Source organism: Crotalus tigris, unplaced genomic scaffold (genome assembly GCF_016545835.1).
Source record: "Crotalus tigris isolate CLP2741 ecotype Arizona unplaced genomic scaffold, ASM1654583v1 scf7180000020772.1195989, whole genome shotgun sequence".
Taxonomy (NCBI): domain Eukaryota; kingdom Metazoa; phylum Chordata; class Lepidosauria; order Squamata; family Viperidae; genus Crotalus; species Crotalus tigris.
This window is the reverse complement of record NW_024098171.1, coordinates 512,167-533,867: the sequence shown is the minus strand read 5'-3', so window position 1 is coordinate 533,867 and position 21,701 is coordinate 512,167. Positions and strand designations below refer to the sequence as shown.

Genomic DNA, 21,701 nt, shown 5'->3' with positions numbered 1-21,701 from the left:
ACTACTGCTGCTGCTGCTGCTGCTACTACTACTACTACTACTACTATTATCCCCAAGGTCCCTTCCAATTCTACTACTACTACTACTACTATCATTATTACTATTATTACTATTATTATTATTATTATTATTATTATTATTATTATTATTATTATTATCATCATCATCATCATCATCTCCAAGGTCCCTTCCAATTCTATTACTATCATCATCATCATCATGATCATCACCATCTTCTCAAAAAAATAATAATAAAGAATTGGATTTATTTATTTATTTGTTTTTTAAATTTAAACCACATCACCGCAAGATGGACACGAGCAGCCCGGAGGAAGGAAGTTCAGATCAAGACCGAGGCACATAGACGGATTCGGCACACAGAGGCTTTTGGTTAGGGCTAAACGTCTCATACACTTCGACTCCGGACTTGCCATCTGGGCCCGAAGTCCAGCATCTATAAATATTAACCGGCTCGCAACGGCCCCGGCTGGGCCAGCGTCTCACCTTAATGCTGCCTCCGATGAGGTCCGGGGGCGCTTCGTCCGTTTCTAAGGCAACGTTGATGGAAGCAAAGGGGCGGCTGGCCATCTGTTGCATCTCCCGAAGCAATTGCTGAGGAATAAACACCAGGATGTTAATACAGGAGGCGGAGGGGGGGTCCGACATGTTCGAGGGCCATAGACCTTTGGGAAAAAGGAGGGGGAAGCGAGAGAAGGCAGGAGCCGAGACCCACCTCTGCTCGGAACGAAAATATTTTAAATTGTAAAACCGGCATCTAAAGCTGTGTTTCTCGACCTCGGCTGCTTTAAGCTGAATGGACTTCAGCTCCCAGGATTCCCCAGCCAGCTCGGCTGGAAGTCAAAGGCCACGATCCCAGATCCTTAATCTCCACCCACAGCGACACCAAACAGCACCAGTTTGGTTGGCGTCATCGGCCACGCTACCACCTGCCACGCTCCTGAGTTCATCAAAGCCTGGCCCTCCACCAGCTGTTCCATCCATAGACACATCGACTTACAACTGGCCTACGAAGCCCTCAGGATCCAAATTAATCACACAGCCAGAGACGGCACCGACTCTCAACCATCCCGCGCAATCCCCCACTCTCACCAGCCGTTCACCTCCCATTGACCCTGACCTGATGTAACCTCCCCGTTACAAGACCCATCTCAAGATCCTCACCCGACACACCCGTACCTGACTCATCACAAGACCCTCACTCAACACACCCACACCTGACCCATCACAAGGCCCTCACTCAACATACCCACACTTGACTCATCACAAGACCCATCACGACCCTCGTTCAACACACCCACAGTTGACCCATCTCAAGACCCTCACTCAACACACCCACACCTGACCCATCACAAGACTCTCACTCAACACACCCACACCTGACTCATCACAAGACCCATCACGACCCTCGTTCAACACACCCACAGTTGACCCATCTCAAGACCCTCACTCAACACACCCACACCTGACCCATCACAAGACCCTCACTCAACACACCCACACCTGACCCATCACAAGACCCTCATTCAACACATCCACATCCGACCCATCACAAGACCCTCACTCAACACACCCACACCTGACTCATCACGAGACCTATCACAAGACCTCGCTCAACACACCCACAGTTGACCCATCTCATCACAAGACTCTTACTCAACACACCCACATCTGACTCATCACAAGACCCATCACGACCCTCGCTCAACACACCCATAGTTGACCCATCTCAAGACTCTCACTCAACACACCCACACCTGACCCATCACAAGACCCATCACAAGACCCTCACTCAACACACCCACATTTGACTCATCTCAAGACCCATCACAACCCTCGCTCAACAAACCCACATCTGACTCATCACAAGACCCTCACTTGACACACCCACACCTGACTCATCACAACACCTACTGACCACATGAAGCCCTTATAGGCAGAAGAACACCAACTCGGACATCCCCTGAACTCCGCTGAAGATGTTACCCAGCCTGGTAACGAAACGTCCGGGAACCAACCCACAAGCTTTGGAGAAGGAACCTCCACCCACATCTATTTATCTGACAATCCATACAGGTAGATTTTGACTTGCAATTACTATGGAGATCCCCAACTTGGGCTGCTAAGCAAGGTGGTTATTTAGTAAGTCGGGACTGATTTTACCATTGTTTTTTTAGTCCCTGTTATTAAGTGAACTCTTGCAGTCATTGAGCGAATCCAGCTTCCCCCACCTGATTGACTTTGCTTGATGGAGGCCAGCTGGGATGGTTGCAAATATCATTCACACAATGCTGGGACACTGCAACTGTTGTAAATACACTCTCGTTGGGAAGCGCCCGAATTTTGACTATGGGGGAGCTGAGGCGGTCGTAAGTATGAGGCCTGGATAACAGTCCCTTTTTAAAGGGCCATATCACTTCAAATGCTGGCTAAACAAGTCAAGTACTTATAGGTCTCTAAATCTATGTATGCAAATAATAGGAAGAAGAAGAAGAAGAAGAAGAAGAAGAAGAAGAAGAAGAAGAAGAAGAAGAAGAAGAAGAAGAAGAAGAAGAAGAAGAAGAAGAAGAAGAAGAAGACGAAGAAGAAGAAAAAGAAAAAGAAGACGAAGAAGAAGAAAAAGAAGAAGAAGAAGTAGTAGTAGTAAAGCAGAAGCGTCTTTCTTGATATAACTGCATTTTTTTAAAAAAAGAGAAACAGTTCATTTCTGTTCCCAGCAGCTGTGCAGTAAGTTATACAATGACAAGTCTTCAGATTTGCTTTATTAGTAATAGGAGTCTGTTTAAGGCAGGGTTCTTCAAACTTGGCCTTTTTATGACTTCTGGACTTCAACACCCAGAATTCCTCAGGCAGGCATGCTGGCTGAGGAATTCTGGGAGTTGAAGTCCACTCCTCTTAAAGTCTATATCAGGGATCTTCAAACTTGGCCTTTTTATGACTTCTGGACTTCAACACCCAGAATTCCTCAGGCAGGCATGCTGGCTGAGGAATTCTGGGAGTTGAAGTCCACTCCTCTTAAAGTCTATATCAGGGATCTTCAAACTTGGCCTTTTTATGACTTCTGGACTTCAACACCCAGAATTCCTCAGGCAGGCATGCTGGCTGAGGAATTCTGGGAGTTGAAGTCCACGAGTCATCAAAGGACCAAGTTTGAAGACCCCGATATAGACTTTAAGAGGAGTGGACTTCAACACCCAGAATTCCTCAGGCAGGTATGCTGGCTGAGGAATTCTGGGAGTTGAAGTCCACGAGTCATCAAAGGACCAAGTTTGAAGATCCCTGATATGGACTTTAAGAGGAGTGGACTTCAACTCCCAGAATTCCTCAGCCAGCGTGCCTGGCTGAGGAATTCTGGGAGTTGAAGTCCACAAGTCCTAAAAGGGCCAAGTTTGAAAACCCCTGGTTTAAGGTTTATCTCAATAGTCATGGTTAAAAATCTCCTCTTTCAGCATTCGTTCCACCATTTTATTTATCTTTTAGCCAAGAAGGAAAAGGAGGCTAATGGAATCCAAAAAGAAAGAGAGAAAAAAAAAAGACTTTAGAAGTTACAAATAAAGAAAAGAGAATTACAATCATAAATCCGGTACTCTCGGTCAATAAAACCACAGGCTGAACACCCAAAAACTGTGACAAAATCTCTGTCTGTCTGTCTGTCTCTCTTTTTTTTTGCTGGATTTATGAAATGCCAGCGGCGCTGCACATTACACGCGACAGAAATGCGAGTTCCAGGAGGCAGAAACTCAACAGGGAAAGCATCCGTGGCCCCTCCACCAGTCTTAGGAAGACAGAATTACAAGCACGATCTTATAAAGGTGGGGAGCGATTTTTGTCAGGGACAGAAAAGATTTCAACCTGAGAGATGGTAAATGCTAAGACAGCCCATTTAAGACAGCAGGGGTTGGACTAGAGGATCTCCAGGGACCCTTCCAACTCTGACAACTCTGATCCTCTGAAGCACCTGCGGGCTGGCGCAGCAGTTAGGGTGCAGTACTGCAGGCCACTTTAGCTGACTGTGTTCAGCAGGTCAGCGGTTCAAATCTCACCGGCTCAAGGTCGACTCAGCCTTCCATCCTTCCGGGGTAGGTAAAATGAGGAGCCAGATGGTTGGGGGCAATGTAAATATATATATATTCATTGCTTACTGGTGTACACCGCTTAGAGAGTGCTTGCACTTAAAGTGGCATATAAGTCTCATAAATAAATAAAATAAATAAATCACAAGTGGACGATCGTTAAAGAGAGAAGCAACCTAGAACTAAGGAGAAATTTCCTGACGGTGAGGACAATTAACCAGTGGAACTCCTTGCCTCCAGAAGTTGTGGGTGGAGGTTTTCACGAAAAGACTGGACCACCGATTTGTCTGGGAATGGTGCAGGGTCCCCTGCTCGACCGAAGGGCTGGACTAGAAGACCTCCAAGACCCCTTCCAACTCTGCTATTCGACCTTCTGTATTCTACTACTGCTATCAGAAAGACTTTTTTTGTCTGCTGGATCCTCCACCCGGATCCCCGCCCAGAAAGCTGCCGTTGCAGAAGTGACTGGGGACAAGTCCATCCGAGGCAGGCAGCTTTTACCCTCCTCCTTTAAAAGATGTTGAGCAGATTGCCAGCTGAAGCAAGCCGCAAAAGCAGATTGCAGGGTTGCCGCTCAGTAATTGGGCCCTTCAGCTACCATAAAGTGCTTTGTCTAATGGCTGTGGAAACCAAGAAAAAAAAAGAGGAAAAAAAAAAGGCAGAGCAAGCTGTCCTGATAAATATGCCTGAAATAAGAACCTAGCAAAACTCATTAACTCGGCGAGGAGTCTGAACGTTCACACAATCAAAGCACCCACTCGTGAGGTTACTTGGACACATCTACACGGCTTGCTCACCCCTTCAAATTATAAGGCAAACACGGGGTTTCCAAGCTGGCCGAGTCACGCTCAGGATGGATGGATGGCAGACATCCGTTCGTAAGATCTGGACGTGAGGTGGGTCTCTACGAGGAGGAGGAGGAGGAGGAAGAGGAGAAGGAGGAGGAAGAAGAAGAAGAAGAAGAAAAGGACTGGGAGGTCCTTGGTGCTCTCTGAGCTGGGTAGTTTTCTTGCAGACGTTTCATGACCCAACTAGGTAACATCATCAGTTAGAAGGGAGGGGGTTTGCAAAGAGGAGGAGGAGGACGAGGAGGACTGTGAAATCCTTGCTGCTCTCTGAGCTGGGTGGTTTTCTTGCAGACGTTTCATGACCCAACTAGGTAACATTATCAATGCTAGAAAAGAGTAGGGCTTGTGGAGAGGAGGGTGATTGTGGAGTATTTTGTGCTCTCTGAACTGGGTGGTTTTCTTGCAGATGTTTCTTTACCAAAATAGGTAATAATATTAATGCTAGAAGGGAATGGGGTTGAGGAGGAGGAGGAGGAGAAGAGAAGAGGAGGAGGAGGAGGAGGAGGAGGAGGAGGAGGAGGAGGAGGAGAAGGAGGAGGAGGAGGAGGAGGAGGAGAAGAGGAGGAGGAGGAGGAGGAGAAGGAGAAGGGGAAGAGGAGGAGGAGGAGAAGAAGAAGAGGAGGAGGAGGAGGAGGAGGAGAAGGAGGAGGAGGAGGAGGAGGAGCAGAAGAAGAAGAAGAAGAAGAAGAAGAAGAAGAAGAAGAAGAAGAAGAAGAAGAAGAAGAAGAAGAAGAAGAAGAAGAAGAAGAAGAAGGAAGAAGAAGAAGAAGAAGAAGAAGAAGAAGAAGAAGAAGAAGAAGAAGAAGAAGAAGAAGAAGAAGAAGAAGAAGAAGAAGAAGAAGAAGAAGAAGAAGAAGAAGAAGACGACCACCACCACCACCACCACGGGGTCCTTGGTGCTCTCTGAGCTGGGTGCTTTCCTTGCAGACGTTTCATGACCCAGCTAGGGAACATCATCAGTGCTTGGAGGGAATAGATTCGCTTAAGACCATGTTACTAACTTAGCAACTGTAGGGATTCACTGAACGACCAGAAAGGTCATAGAACGGGGCAAAATGCACAACAAAGGTCTCCCTTAACCATGGACATTTTGGGAGTTCTATTGTGGTCGTTAAGTCGAGGACCATCTGAACTGCCAACAGGCCAGGAGAGACGGAGGAACGCCTTCACTTCCACCGTTATTCCCAGAGCTCCAGGAGCCCAGAAAGGTCATTTGCAACGGTTTTTCCACTCTTTTTGTAGCTTTATTCTTCTCCCGCCTTTGTTGCATTCCTTCTCTTTCTTTCTTCACTTCAATCGTTAGGAGGGCATTCATTCTTCTCGGAAGAGAAGGAAAACTTATGTTTTACACGGCTGGGGCTGCAGCCAGTTAGAGAAAGGGGCTCACACTTCCTCTAAACCAGCGGTTCTCAACCTGTGGGTTGGGACCCCATTTGGGATCGAACGACCATTTCACGGGGGTCGCCAAACAACGCAGTCCGCCATTTTTTCCCCCTTTTCCTTAGCTGTGCTCCTCCCTTTTATTCTATTGGCTTTTGAAAGCCAATAGAATAGACTCTCTTGAATAGAGTCTTAATTCTATTGGCTTTCAAAAGCCAATAGGAATTGTCCAGGCTGTCTCTGCCCTGCTGAGCCCGCCAAAAGCCCCATTCTGCAAACGGGGCTGCACCAGTTGAGTAGTCCTCGACTTACGACCGGTTGAGTAGTCCTCGACTTACAACCGGTTGGGGGGGGGTGGCGGCATTAAAAAGGTTGAGAACCACTGCACTAAACGCAACTGAACAGACGCAAAGGCAAAAATTCACACGCCCGGGATGGGAAAACACTAGGCTTTGGACAATAGAGCTCGTCAGAGAGAACTTGAAGGAATAATTGATTGCAAACTAGAAGCTGAATTTTGCGGTGTGATGTGTGGCAGCGGGGAAAAGAAAGAAGAAATAAAAAAACCCACACGCAAATGCAATTTTAGATTTGCATCAACAGACGTACATTTTCCAAGCCATTAGAAATAACAGGGCCTGTTTTATCTCGGATCAGATCCCAATCTTGGGTATTCTGTCCACATTTTTTCTTTTTTTTAAAAAAAGCTGCATGCAGTCTGACAGAGGTGAGTATTCGCAGCTTGGGGTTGAAATGAAGGGGGGGGGGAGGCCTGGCTGCTCTCTGAGCTGGGTGGTTTTCCTGCAGACATTTCGTGACCCTGCTAGGGAACGTCATCAGTGCAAATGAGCACTGATGGTCATCGCATCATCAACAGCACAGCAGCAGCGGCACTGTTGATGCCAACTAGTTGGATCATGAAAAGTCTGCATGAAAACCACCAACCTCAGAGAGCACCAAGGGCCCATGGTGCTTTTCTCCCTTCTCGCCCACCCCTTCCTCCTCTCTGCAAACTGCCTGCTAGGGCTGATGCTGTTCCCTAGTTGGGTCATGAAACGTCTGCAAGAAAACAACCAAACTCAGAGAAAACCAAGGACCCCACAGTCCTCCTCCTTTTTTTCCCCCCAAAACAATTTTTATTAGTTTTCCATTTTACACCAACACATCTTAAGAACCCACGTGGAAACATAAACCCTACTCCCTACTATCACTGACGTTACCTAGCTGGGTCATGAAACCACCAAGCTCAGAGAGTACCAAGAACCCCATTCCTCCTCCTCCTCCTCCTCCTCCTCCTCCATGCAAACCCCACTCCCTTCTAACACTGATGATGTTAGCTAGTTGGGTCATGAAACATCTGCAAGGAAACCACCAAGCTCAGAGAGCACCAAGAACCCCACAGTCCTCCTCCTCCTCCTCCCCCTCCCCCTCCTCCTCTCCTCCTTCTCCTCCTCCTCCTCCTTCTTCTCCTCCTCCTCCTCCTTCTCCTCCGCAAGCCCCACTTCTAGTACTGATGATGTTACCTAGCTGGGTCATGAAACGTCTGCAAGAAAAATCACCCAGCTCAGAGAGCAACAAGGGCCCCACAGTTGTTGTAGTCCTCCTCCTCCTCCTCCTCCTCCTCCTCCTCCTCCTCCTCCTCCTCCTCACTCCTCCTCTCCTCCCTCCTCCTCCTTCTTCTTCTTCTTATTCTTCTTCTTCTTCTTCTTCTTCTTCTTCTTCTTCTTCTTCTTCTTCTTCTTCTTCTTCTTCTTCTTCTCCTTCTTCTTCTTCTTCTCCTCCTCCTTCTCCTCCGCAAGCCCCACTTCTAGTACTGATGATGTTACCTAGCTGGGTCATGAAACGTCTGCAAGAACAACCACCCAGCTCAGAGAGCATCTGGGTCCCCACAGTTCAACCTCTGTCCAAGCCACTCGCCCCACAAGCAGCTTTCTTTATCATGTTACTCCACTCCTAAGAAAGGACATTTTAGGATGTGGACAATGAGAAAAATTGAGAAACTCTGCAGGAAGAGCGATAGCAACATCAAGCCAGGCAAAAAAACCTGTAACCTACAATTTGCCCATACATTACATAGCAAAAAAAAAAATTGGATGCGCTAAGATTTATTGCAATGCCTCGGTGGGACCGTCCTCTCCCTTGACAGAAAAACTGTATAAAGTGTTACCCACATAATTGTATCATGGTTCTATCTAGACAGCCAAACCAGACTAATAGCCACATTTGCAGTTGTCAGAAATAAACTTGGTATCTGGATATTTATTACATGTTTAGCAGGCAAAACTGCCAATATATTGATATGGGGTGGAAAATATTATACATTTATGCTTATGACCAGTTCCTGCTATTCAAAGATTGACATATGGACCAGCTCCTTGTGTCGCATTCAGCCATAATGGGGTTTATTTGATTTTGTCTAAGTGTAAGTGTAACACTGGAAGTTTTTAAGAAGAGACTGGACAGCCATTTGTCTGAAATGGTATAGGATTTCCTGGCTGAGCAGGGGGTTGGACTAGATGACCTCCAAGGTCCCTTCCAACTTTATTATTATTAATATTATTAACATTATTATTAACATTATTATTAACATTATTATTATTGCGCATATTTGGTTCTCTGGTGTTATTTCACGCTGATCTATGACCAAAATAGAGGTCTGATTCCATCTAGTTGTGACCGTTTGCAATCTGTGCCTGCCTCGTGGCTTAATGTTAGGTGTGAAAACCGTTTTTCCATTATTATTGTTTTTTCAATTCAAATTAGGGGCCTTGGAGGTCTTCTAGTCCAATCCCCTGCTCAAGCATTTCTACCATTTCATACAAATGGCTCTTCTTAACAATCTCCAGTGATGGAGCACCCACAACTTCTGGTGGCAAGCAGTTCCACTGGTTAATTGTCCTCACTGTCAGGAAGTTTCTCCTTAGTTCTAGGTTGCTTCTCTCCTTGATTAGTTTCCATCCGTTGCTTCTTGTCCTGCCCTCAGGCGCTTTGGAGAATAGCTTGACTCCCTCTTCTTTGGGACAGCCCCAGAGATACTGGAAGGCTGCTATCATGTCCCCCCTCGTCCTTCTCTTCGTTAAACTAGACATCCCCAATTCCAGCAACCGTTCCTTGTATGTTTTTGTCTCCAGTTTAAGTGAATTTTGGCTTATTTTACGGCTCTCTGCAGTTGTTAAGTTAGTAACACGGTTGTTAAGTGAATTTGGCTTCCCCATTGACTTTGCTTGTCAGAAGGGACACTGCAACTGTCATAAATGCAGGCCAGTTGCCAAATTTTGATCACGTGACCGTGGGGATGCTGCAACGGTATAGAATAGAATAGAGCTGGAAGGGACCTTGGAGGTCTTCTAGTCCAACCCCCTGCTCAAGCAGGAGAACCTACACCATCTCAGACAAGTGACTGTCTAGTCTCTTCTGAAAAACCTCCTGTGATGGAGCGCCCACGATTTCTGGTGGTGGCAAGCTGTTCCACTGGTTAATTGTCCTCACTGTCAGGAAGTTTCTCCTTAATTCCAGGTTGCTTCTCTCTTTGATCAGTTTCCAACCATTGTTTCTCGTCCTTCCCTCTGGTGCTTTGGTGAACGTGACCCCTTCTTTCTTTACAGCAGCCCCTCAGATACTGGAACACTGCTATTATGTCTCCCCTATTTCTTCTTTTCTTTAGACTAGCCAGACCCAAGTCCCGCAGCTGTTCTTCATATGTTTCAAGGTCATTAAGTTAAGTTACTTTTTTCAGTGCAGTTGTAACTTTGAACGGTCACTAAAAGAATTGTTCTAAGTGAAGGATTAGCTGTATTAAAAAGCACTGTTCCCAGCCCCTTCCACCCTGTTTCAATTCTTTAAAAGCTCTCCGTGCTGCCTAATCTAGCCATTGGGGCAAAAAGCCAAAAAAAAAACCCCAATCCGTAATTTTTGGATTTTTCCATTTCTTTTAACAATAAGAGGTTGACACCCTTAAATGTCTAAAAGAAACGCACTACGTTCTTCGAGAAACGAAAGGGAGAAGGACACACCAGCCTTCCCATGCAGAGATCCAGACAAGGCAACAGATAAATAATTCCGTGGCAGTATTTCCATCATCGCTTAAAATTAAGTTTTCGGTTCCCTGGGGCAGCGATTGCATTAACGTTAGCTAATTAGGTTTGTAACCAACTTTGTAAAAAGCCACATTTATGGCATTTGTTTGTTTTTTTAAAAAAAAGAAAAAAGAAAAGGGGGCAGAAGAAATTAAAATTCAAATGCTTCTCAACAGGCGGTTTCACTTTGCAAATTACAACAAAGAGGGGGAGAGAGAGAGAGAGAGAGAGAGAAGAAAGAGAAAGAAAGAAAGAAAGAAAGAAAGAAAGAAAGAAAGAAAGGGAGGAGGGAAGGAAGGAGAAAGATGGGAGGGATGGAAGGAAGGAAGAAGGAAGGAAAAGATATAGAAGGAAGGAAGGAAGTGAGAGAAAGGGAGGAAAGGAAAGAGGGAAGGAAGGAAGGAGAACGTTGGGAGGGATGGAAGGAAGGAAGAAGAAAGGAAGGAAAAGAGGGAAGCAAGGAAGTGAGAGAAAGGGAGGGAAAGAAGGAGGGAAGGAAGGAAAACAAAGAGAAAGAAAGAAAGAAAAAAAGAAAGAAAGAAAGAAAGAAAGAAGGGAGAAAGGAGGGAAGGAGAAAGATGGGAGGGAGTAGAGAAGGAATGAAGTGAGGGAAAGGAAGGAAGACAGGAAGGAAAGAAAACAAAGAGAAAGAAAGAAAGAAAGAAAGAAAGAAAGAAAGAAAGAAAGAAAGAAAGAAAGAAAGGAGGGAAGGAAGGAGAAAGATGGGAGGGATGGAAGGAAGGAAGAAGAAAGGTAGGAAAAGATAGAGAAGGAAGGAAGGAAGTGAGAGAAAGTGAGAGAAGGAAGGAAGGAGAAAGTTGGGAGGGACGGAAGGAAGAAAGGAAGGAAGGAAAAATAGAGAAGGAATGAAGTGAGGGAAAGGAAGGAAGACAGGAGGGAAGGAAAACAAAGAGAAAGAAAGAAAGAAAGAAAGAAAGAAAGAAAGAAAGAAAAAAGAAAGAAAGAAAGAAAGAAAGAAAGAAAGAAAGAAAGAAAGAAAGAAAGAAAGAAAGAAGCTTCTGGGAACTGGGTATCACGTGAAGAAGCCACAAAACAAACGGGTTAAACGCATTAAACCCATGACTGTATCAGAACCAGGCCTTAAACAGGGAAAAGACAATAAAATGATCTGAAGCTGCTAGCTGGGGGGGGCAGGGGGGTGCCCGTTAGTTTTTATTTGTTTATTTTTTTAAATGGGAAATGCAGAAAAATATAACAATGGCTCCCTCCATCAAGGGAAGCCCAAAGAATTATGCCACGTAATTATTGAAGGAACTATTATAATTCCTCCAAATAGATGGATCCCATCTATTTGATCCAGGAATTTGAAAAGGATGTTACGTCTCTAAGATGCTTTGCGTGGGACAAGATGGGAAAGCAGAGGGCTCGGTTGGGACCTATCAAAATAAAAAATAAAAAATTAAGTGTTTTGGGACACCCTGCGTGGCATGGCTCAGCCACCTATGGCTCTCATTCTCTGGTGTGGTGTGTGTGAGTGTGTGCAGAGCACACAAAAAAATGACTTCTTTCTGAAACGACACAGCATCCGAGATCCAGGGGAGCAGAGACACTTTTCCAGAACCGCTGAAAAGAGTTGCGGAACGGCACAATGTTGGGTCTGCGTTATCTTCACGGATCAAAGGAAGACCCCTCTCTCAAGGATGCAAATCCTGGTTTGTTTGTTTTTTTTTTCCCCCTTTCATTTGAGAAAAATGAGAAGTAGGGAGTCCCCCCCCCTTTTAAAAATAAAATCTTTTCTCTGCAAGATCTTTCAAACGTCAGGAAGGTTAAAGCGATTTTAAATGCTTTCCAGCGGATCACCAGAAGGGAGGAAAAAAAGTTGGATCTGAAGTCTGAAATGGGATAGGGTTTCCTGCCTGAGCAGGGGGTTGGACTAGATGACCTCCAAGGTCCCCTCCAACTCTGTTATGCTGTTATTCTTCCTTCCTCCCTTCTCCAACACTGGAGGTTTTTAAGAAGAGGCTGGACAGCCATTTGTCTGAAATGGGATAGGGTTTCCTGCCTGAGCAGGGGGTTGGACTAGATGACCTCCAAGGTCCCTTCCAACGTTATTATTATTATTATAAATATGAAAAAAGGGTCCTAAGCCACTTTTTTTTCCCCAGGGCTGGTGTGACTTTGAACGGTCACTAAAACTACTGTGGTTTTTCTCTCTTCTCTCTGCCAGAGTTTCCAACCCCTTGCAGATGATTGGAGACAATCAAACTTTGAAGATTATTTTGCACTGAGGTTCAAATCCTCACCTTCCCTGGAGCTGATTTATTTCTTCGAAATTCAGCTGACGTACCACAGCAAACAGTTGGGGTTTTTTTAGGGTTTTTTTTGGGGGGGGGGAGTTTTTTTGTGTCTTTTGTTATATATATTTTTTAAAGGGATCTCTCTTTTTTTGAACAGAGAGCAGAAATGCACATTGCGGAATAAACGTCTCAAGAATCTAAATGATTTTATTTCAGGCCTAGAATCAAGATGACATGAAGTTTTGACACCATTTTACAAGGCCTTGCTTGGTAAGGCCACACTTGAAATATGGCATCCAGTTTGGGTCGCCACGATGTAAAAAAGATATTGAGACTCTGGAAAGAGGGCAGAGAAGAGCAGCAAAGATGATCAGGGGGCTGGAGGCTAAAACATACAAAGAACGGTTGCTGGAATGGGGTATGTCTAGTCTAATGAAGAGAAGGACGAGGGGGGGACATGATAGCAGTCTTCCAGTATCTCAGGGGCTGCCCCAAAGAAGAGGGAGTCAAGCTATTCTCCAAAGCGCCTGAAGGCAGGACGAGAAGCAACGGATGGAAACTAACCAAGGAGAGAAGCAACCTGGAACTAAGGAGAAACTTCCTGACAGTCAGAACAATTAATCAGTGGAACCACCTGCCTCCAGAAGCGGTGAATGGGCCAACACTGGAAGTTTTTAAGAAGAGACTGGACGGCCATTTGTCCGAAATGATATAAGGTTCCCTGCCTGAACAGGGGGTTGGACTAGATGACCTCCAAGGTCCCTTCCAGCTTTATTATTATCCTGAATCTGCCTCCTCTTTCATATTACCTATCCATTTTCCAGACATCTTGAAATAAAAAGGGAGCTCTCTTCTCGGCCTTCAGTGTCACGGCCGACAAATCTTGTTCCCCCCCCCCCACAAGTTGTCCCGGAACAAAATGCCGTGTCTGAAAATCACTTTGTGATAAGAAAGATGGGGTACTAATGCAGGAACGGGTCACTGCTCTTTACTAGAGTGGTGTGAAAGAGTCTCAAATGCATTGGCCAAATATCCAGTGGTGGGATGCCACTTCCGGAAGTCCATTCTGGGCCTGGGCAACAAAAAGTTAGCTACCGGTTCTCTGTAGCCCTGATGATGTTACCTAGTTTGGTAATGAGATGTCTGCAAGAAAACCATGGAGCTGAAAGAGTTCCAAAGACTCCATAGTTGTCCTCCTCCTCCTCCTCCCTCTTGGCAATCCCTTCTAGCACTGATGATGTAGCCTAGTTTGGTAATGAGATGTCTGCAAGAAAACCATCAAGCTGAGAAAGCAACAAGGACCGCACAGTTTTCCTCCTCCTCCTCCTCCTCCTCCTCCTCCTCCTCTTGGCAATCCCTTCTATAACTGATGATGTAGCCTAGTTTGGTAATGAGATGTCTGCAAGAAAACCATCAAGCTGAGAAAGCAACAAGGATCACAGTTTTCCTCCTCCTCCTCCTCCTCCTCCCTCTTGGCAATCCCTTCCAGCACTGATGATATAGCCTAGTTTGGTAATGAGATGTCTGCAAGAAAACCATCAAGCTGAGAAAGCAACAAGGACCCCACAGTCCTCCTCTCCTCCTCCTCCTCCTCCTCCCTTTGGCAAACCCCACTCCCCTCCAGCACTGACGACATTACCTGCAAGGAGACCACCCACCTCAGAGAGCACCAGGGACCCCCCCCCCCGTTCGACCCTGGGCTACCAATATTCTCTCCAACCGATAAATCCCCTTTCCTGAATCCAAGGCATCTACTCGTACCAAAACTCCGAAAAACAGAGCGGGCTGGAGAATGAAAAAACATCAAAAAATCCCAATGGGAAGAGAAACAGTTTGAAAGTGAACAAATGTTGGGTTACGCGGCTGTAGCCATGGCAATCATGGAGAACGGCGCAATATCCGTATCTTGAGGGAAAAAAAAGAGTAATTAAGACCTAAGTGGCAGGTATAGCTGGGGCGGTAATATAGAGTCAATTTAGGTAGCAATTAAACCCCTCCATAAAATATGATATTTCATTCAAAGGGCGGAGGTCTGGGGAGCGGAACTGATGTTCTTTCTTGCAAAGATTTGGTCAAATGCCCTAAAGAAGGGCAGGGTTGTGCACGTGTGTGTGTGTGTGTGTGTGTGTGAAGGACATTTGGACCCACAAGGCTGCATAGAAAATACACTGAATTAGCTTTGTGTGCACAGGAAGTCCTCGACTTACGACCACAGTGGAGCCCAACGTTTCCGTGGCTAAGCGAGACCGTTGTTAAGGGAGCTTGGCTCCATTTTACGACCTTCCTGCTTTCTAAGCCTGCTTGAACGGGATTGGATTAAAGCCTCTGAGGATCGTTTCTCTCCTAGAACATCAGCAGAGTCGGACGGGACCTCGGAGGTCATCTAGTCCAACCCCCTGCCGCAGCCCTGCCGTCTGCCAACTCTGATCTGAAACTACGGGTGGTCCTCGCTTTACACAACCACCCCTGGGCCCCAAATTGATGCCGCTAAGCGAAACATTGGTTAAGCGATTTTTTTTTCGCCCCGTTTGACGACCTTTCTGGTCACCGTTGTTAAATGAATCACTGCAGTTTTAAAGTCAGTAACACGGTCGTTAAGCGAAACCTGCTCCCCCCCCTTGACTTCGGTCGTCAGAAAGTCGCAAAAGGGGATTATGTAGGGGATCATGTGACCCCAGCGGATGCTGCAAACCGTCATAAGTACAAGTCAGTTGCCAAACGGCTGTGTTTTGATCACCTGACTGTGAAAAACAGACATGTCGCTTTTTTCCACTGCCGATTTGAACAGTCACTAAACGGGACTGTTGTAAGTCGAGGACTAACTTTATTAATTGCTCCAAAGGAATCGTATGAAATGATGGAGTTGGCTTCCACTTCCAGAATACCTTCCTATCTTATGTGGAATTGAATTCTAATTGGAAAGCATACTGGGTCTATAATTTAACGCACAGCTTTGTGCCGTTCAAAATGTTGATTTTTCTATATATATATATATATGGAGTCTATATATTTTCACTTCCTGGGATATTCCACTTTGACTGGCTTGGCCACACTGATTCCTTAATTATACCTCTTAATTTTGTACCGAGTTGACCACGGTTCTTAATCACATATTTCTGAGCCTAAGAGCAATTTCTAATTTTTTTAAAAAGTGACGTAATACATTCTGTCACTCACAAGTAATTAACCACATACTGGAAAACCATAATCTCTATGAGATTCTAGAGCTCTTGTTGGCTTATTTGTAGTGAATTGCAATTCATTTAGTGACAGTTCAAAGTTACAACGGCATTGGAAAAAGGGGCTTAAGACCGTTGTTCCATACTTACGACCGTTGCAGCATCCCCGTGGTCATGTGATCAAAATTCGGACCCTTGGCAAGCGGTTCATACTTACGACGGTCGCAGTGTTCCGGGGTCACGTGATTCACTTTTGCAAACTTCTGACAAGCGAAGTCGATGGGGGGGGATTCACTTAACAACGTAACAACTGTGGCAAGAAAAGTCGCAAAACGGGACAAAACTCACTTAACAATTGTTTCACTTAGCCACCTAAATTTTGGGCCCTACTGTGGTGGTAACTCAAGGACCACTTTCATCTGTATTTTACACTGTTGTTCTTTTTTGCCGTCTTCAATCTCTTTGTTTGTGCCATTTATATTGCTTAAGTTTAAAAACAAAAGACAGGAAAACAAAACATAAAAACAAAGCGGAGAAATTAGGCCAAATACTTACACACCTGGTACTACACGGAGTTACCTGGAAGTAACCTGCATCTTTTTCAAGGAGCTTGAGGTTATACATACAGCTAGTCCTCAAGGACTGTAATGGAGCCTGCCCATTGCAGTTGTAAACCGGGACAGTCCTAAGATGGGTCACCCACAGGACTGTCCCAATTTTATGGCAGGATTAGAACTCATGCTCTCCCAGTCATTGGCCCAAAGTCACCTACCCAACTTTCATGCTTAAACTGGGATTAGAACTCTCCTAGTGATTGGTCCAAAGTCACCCGACTGCCTTTCATGTATAAGGCGGGACTAGAACTCACCGTCTCCTAGTGATTGGTCCAAAGTCACCTAGCCAGCCTTCACGCTTAAGATGAGACTAGAACTCACTGTCTCCTAGTGATTGGTCCAAAGTCACCCGACTGACTTTCATGTATAAGGCGGGACTAGAACTCACCGTCTCCTAGTGATTGGTCCAAAGTCACCTGACTGACTTTCATGTATAAGGCGGGACTAGAACTCACCGTCTCCTAGTGATTTGTCTAAAGTCACCTAGCCAGCTTTCATGCTTAAGATGAGACTAGAACTCACTCTCTCCTAGTGATTGGTCCAAAGTCACCTGACTGACTTTCATGTATAAGGCAGGACTAGAACTCACCATCTCCTAGTGATTGGTCTAAAGTCACCTAGCCAGCTTTCATGCTTAAGATGGGACTAGAACTCACTGTCTCCTGCTTTCTAGCCTGGTACCTTGACCACTAGACCAGACTGTCTCTCTTTGGTATACAGAGGTAGTCCTCAATTTATGACTACATTTAACCCTTTAACCAACTGGTGGTGGCTAAATGAGTTATACCCAGTTGCAGGTCCTTTCCCGCTGCGGTTGTTCAGCAAATCCCTGCGCCTGTTACCGTAAGTGAATCCATTTCCTGCGCTGACTTTGCTTGTCAGAACCCGGCCAGGAAGGGTCACAAACCACGATCGGGCGATCTTGGGATGTTGCAACCATCGTTAAAGCACAGGCCGGTAGCCAAGCGACCAATCTGGGCCGCGTGGCTGGCGAAACCGTGCTTGTGATAAGTCGCTTTTTTACCGTGCTGTAGTAACTTTGAACAGTGGCTAGACCAGGGGTAGGCAATCCTGGCTCCTTTATGACTGGTGGACTTCAACTCCCAGAATTCCTGAGCCAGCCATGCTGAGGGGAAAGGGAGAGGTTTCCAAGCTGAGCCATGCTGGCTCAGGAATTCTGGGAGTTGAAGTCCACGAGTCATAAAACGGCCTAGGCCAGAGGTAGGCAACCTTGGCTCTTTTATGACTTGTGGACTTCAACTCCCAGAATTCCTCAGCCAGCCATGCTGAGGGGAAAGGGAGAGGTTTCCAAGCTGAGCCATGCTGGCTCAGGAATTCTAGGAGATGAAGTCCACGAGTCATAAAAGAGCCAAGGTTGCCTAACCCTGGCCTAGGCCTAGGCTGCTTTATGACTCGTGGACTTCAACTCCCAGAATTCTTGAGCCAGCCTGGCTCAGCTTGGAAACCTCTCCCTTTCCCCTCAGCATGGCTGCCTCAGGAATTCTGGGAGTTGAAGTCCACGAGTCATAAAAGAGCCAGGGTTGCCTACCCCTGGGCTAGACTAATGGTTGCAAATCAAGGACCACGAAGGGCGCGAGTGCGAGGAAAGAGACCGCTCAGCCCTTCTTCCCCTGTCTGGCTGCGTATAAAGACCGGACGTTCATTTTTACCCAAAGCAAAATAGGTCGCTTCTCTTCGGGAAATAAAAGGGAGCCAGAAACGCGCAGATCATTGCCGGAAGCAGTAACTGCGTCAGTTTGACCCACCTCTCTCCTCCGTGAGGCCCAGCAGCTTTGCTTAATCTTCCAAACCACGGCAGCCACCAGGAGCAGAGACAAGAAGCAGCTGAAAAAGGAGAAGAGAAATAAATTCGGTGATCTGCCTTTCCTTGGCTTGGACGTTAGGAAAACATAGCAAAAGTGACCAAACCAAACCAATAAGGCAGTGAACGTATCTCACAGGCTTTGGTCCTCCTATTTTCCCCACAACGACCCTGTGAGGTGGGTTGGGTTGAGAGAGAAAGGGATTGGCCCAAAGTCACCCAGTCGGCTTTTATGCCTAAAGTGGGACTAGAATTCCCAATCTCCTGGTTGACTGGCCCAAACATACCCAGCTGGCTTTCATGCCTAAAGTGGGAATAGAACTATCTCCTGGTGGCAGAACTAGAACTCACCGTCTCCCATTTTCTAGACATCATAAAAGGGCCCAGTTTGAAGACCCTTGCTATAGACTTTAAGAGGAGTGGACCTCAACTCCCAGAATTCCTCAGCCAGCGTGCCTGGCTGAGGAATTCTGGGAGTTGAAGTCCACAAGTCACAAAAGGGCCAAGTTTGAAGACTCGTGTCTTAAATCTAACAAACAAAATGGAGGCTGGCTGAGGAATTGTGGGAGTTGAAGTCCACACGTCCTAAAAGGGCCAGGTTTGAAGACCCCTGATGTGGATGATTACAAAAGGTGATTACTCACTAACCCGATCCTATTTTCCCACAGCTGGGCCTGATGGAACTCCTCAAAGAAATAGAACATTAAATTTAAACTCCGTAGAAGACTTCCACATGGTTTCCTTTTCCATTTGCCATTAGAAACTCCATGATTTTCATTTTGGCTTTTATCTTCTGCAATGCTTATAGCAGGTGATTCTCTGGCACCTACCTTGTCGTAATTTGCATGATCCTGCACCTAATTTTTATTTATTTATTTATTTTGCAACCTGCCACATGGAGGCAGCGGTTCTCCGTCAAGAGCTGCAAAGCTGGTGGAGATTTTATTTCAGATCGGTCATCGGCAACCGGATTTTGATTCGGTCTAGTCCAGGGGTAGGCAACCTTGGCCCTTTTATGACTGGTGGACTTCAACTCCCAGAATTCCTGAGTCAGCCATGCTGAGGGGAAAGGGAGAGGTTTCCAAGCTGAGCCATGCTGGCTCAGGAATTCTGGGAGTTGAAGTCCATGAGTCATAAAGCAGCCTAGGCCTAGGCCAGAGGTAGGCAACCTTGGCTCTTTTGACTCGTGGACTTCAACTCCCAGAATTCCTGAGCCAGCATGGCTCAGCTTGGAAACCTCTCCCTTTCCCCTCAGCATGGCTGGCTCAGGAATTCTGGGAGTTGAAGTCCATGAGTCATAAAGCAGCCTAGGCCGGAGGTAGGCAACCTGGACTCTTTTATGACTGGTGGACTTCAACTCCCAGCATTCCTCAGCCAGTCATGCTGAGGGGAAAGGGAGAGGTTTCCATGCTGAGCCATGCTGGCTCAGGAATTCTGGGAGTTGAAGTCCATGAGTCATAAAGCGGCCTAGGCCGGAGGTAGGCAACCTGGGCTCTTTTATGACTGGTGGACTTCAACTCCCAGCATTCCTCAGCCAGTCATGCTGAGGGGAAAGGGAGAGGTTTCCATGCTGAGCCATACTGGCTCAGGAATTCTGGGAGTTGAAGTCCACCAGTCATAAAAGGGCCAAAGTTGCCTACCCCTAGTCTAGTAGTTCAAGATTCAATTATCTGACAGGGAGGACAATTAACCAGTGGAACGACTTGCCACCAGAAGCTGTGGGTGCCCCGACGCTGGAGGTTTTCCAGAAGAGACTGGACAGCCACCTGTCTGAAGTGGTTACAGGGTCTCCTGCTCGAGCAGAGAGGGTTGGAGTAGATGACCTCCGAGGTCCCTTCCAACTCTGATATTCTATTATCCCTGATGGATGACCTTACAGTGGTGGTGCAACCCACAATTTTTTTTTTGCAAGGAACCACTCCATCCTCCCCCAGCAGGTTGACGCATGTTCTAGATGTCAAGCCTGAGTCCAACAACTTTTTGTGAGGTTGATGCAAAGGAAGGGAGCCCCCATATTCCCTTAAAAATCCAGTTTTTTTCTTCTATTTTTTTATGTTCTTCAAAACAAGGAAGATTACAGATTTTAGAGAGACCATGTCGCATCCTATAATACTGTGTAGTATCGTACAATATAGATCTGGGCATTTCACGGTCCCCAGGCCGCATCCGGCCCTTTGATTATCCATGTCCAGCCTGCGTGGATTGTTTTTACAATCCAGTCTCTTCTTAAAAACTTCCAGTGTTGGAGCATTCACCGCTTCTGGAGGCAGGTAGTTCCACCGGTTAATTGTTCTCACTGTCAGAAAGTTTCTCCTTAATTCCCAGTTGCTTCTCTCCTTGATGAGTTTCCATCCGTTGCTTCTTGTCCTGCCTTCAGGCGCTTTGGAGAATAGCTTGACTCCCTCTTCTTTGGGGCAGCCCCTGAGATATTGGAATACTGCTATCATGTCCCCCCTCATCCTTCTCTTCATCAAACTGGACATAGAGCAACAAAGATGATTAGGGGACTGGAGGCTAAAACCTATGAGGAACGGTTGCTGGAATTGGGGATGTCTAGTTTAATGAAGAGAAGGACGAGGGGGGACGGGATAGCAGTCTTCCAGTATCTCAGGGGCTGCCCCAAAGAAGAGGGAGTCAAGCTATTCTCTACAGCAGGGCTTTTCAACCAGTGGTACGGGTACCACCTGTGGTACATTGGCACCTGGCAGGTGGTATGCGACCATCCTAAAAAACTGCTAGCGGGGGAGGGGAATGAGCTGAATCGGTGGCAGCACTGTACAAGCCTGAGCGAGAGACGGCTGGAGCTGCAGGGCTGTCAGGGCTCAGCGGAAGCATCAGGATCAGCGCTTCTTCGGGGCTGTCAGGGCTCAATGGAAGTGCCAGGATCAGCGCCAGGCTCCAGCTGGAGCTCGGCGCTGATCCTGGCGCTTCTGCTGAGCCCAGAAGAAGCGCCGATCAGCTGGAATGTTGCAGCCTCTCCAGGGTCTTGTGATTTACATTCAGATGCTGGGCCACTGATTCATATTTATGACGGTCACGGTGTCCCAGGGTCATGGGAAGCAACCAAAATCTGCTGCAACCCCCAGCAGACGGGGGGAATAAAAACCAAACACCCCCCACCCCATCCCCGCTGCCAATCCTCAACAGAAATGCTCACAACAATGGAAACCTTGGACAGGAGGAAGAGCGCGACCAGGCGGGCAGGCAGGTGTCTTGCTCTGCTGTGGCTTGGGGGGCCCTTTTTTCAGTGCCAATGTAACTTTGAACAGTCACTAAGCGAACTGCTGTAAGTCGAGGACTACCTGTACTTTATCACTTTTTTCCTTTTTTTTTTTTTTGGTCATCAAATCTTTTTTTTTATTGAAAGTTTTTGCAATTTTACAATAAAATCCCTCTCCCACTACCTCCCTACCCTCCCCAAAACCCTCCCCCC

General features: G+C 46.4%; 1 protein-coding gene across 1 annotated transcript in view; it reads right to left on the bottom strand.

The window, feature by feature from the left end:
• The window catches only part of ATRN (attractin), a 176,695-nt gene that overhangs the window by 19,214 nt on the left and 135,780 nt on the right, over positions 1-21,701 (bottom strand). The window contains exons 26-27 of the mRNA XM_039368374.1: positions 18,213-18,291; positions 505-612 (exon numbers count right to left, since the gene is read on the bottom strand). Coding sequence (XP_039224308.1) covers positions 505-612; positions 18,213-18,291 — 187 coding nt within the window. The remainder of the gene's footprint in view (positions 1-504; positions 613-18,212; positions 18,292-21,701) is intronic.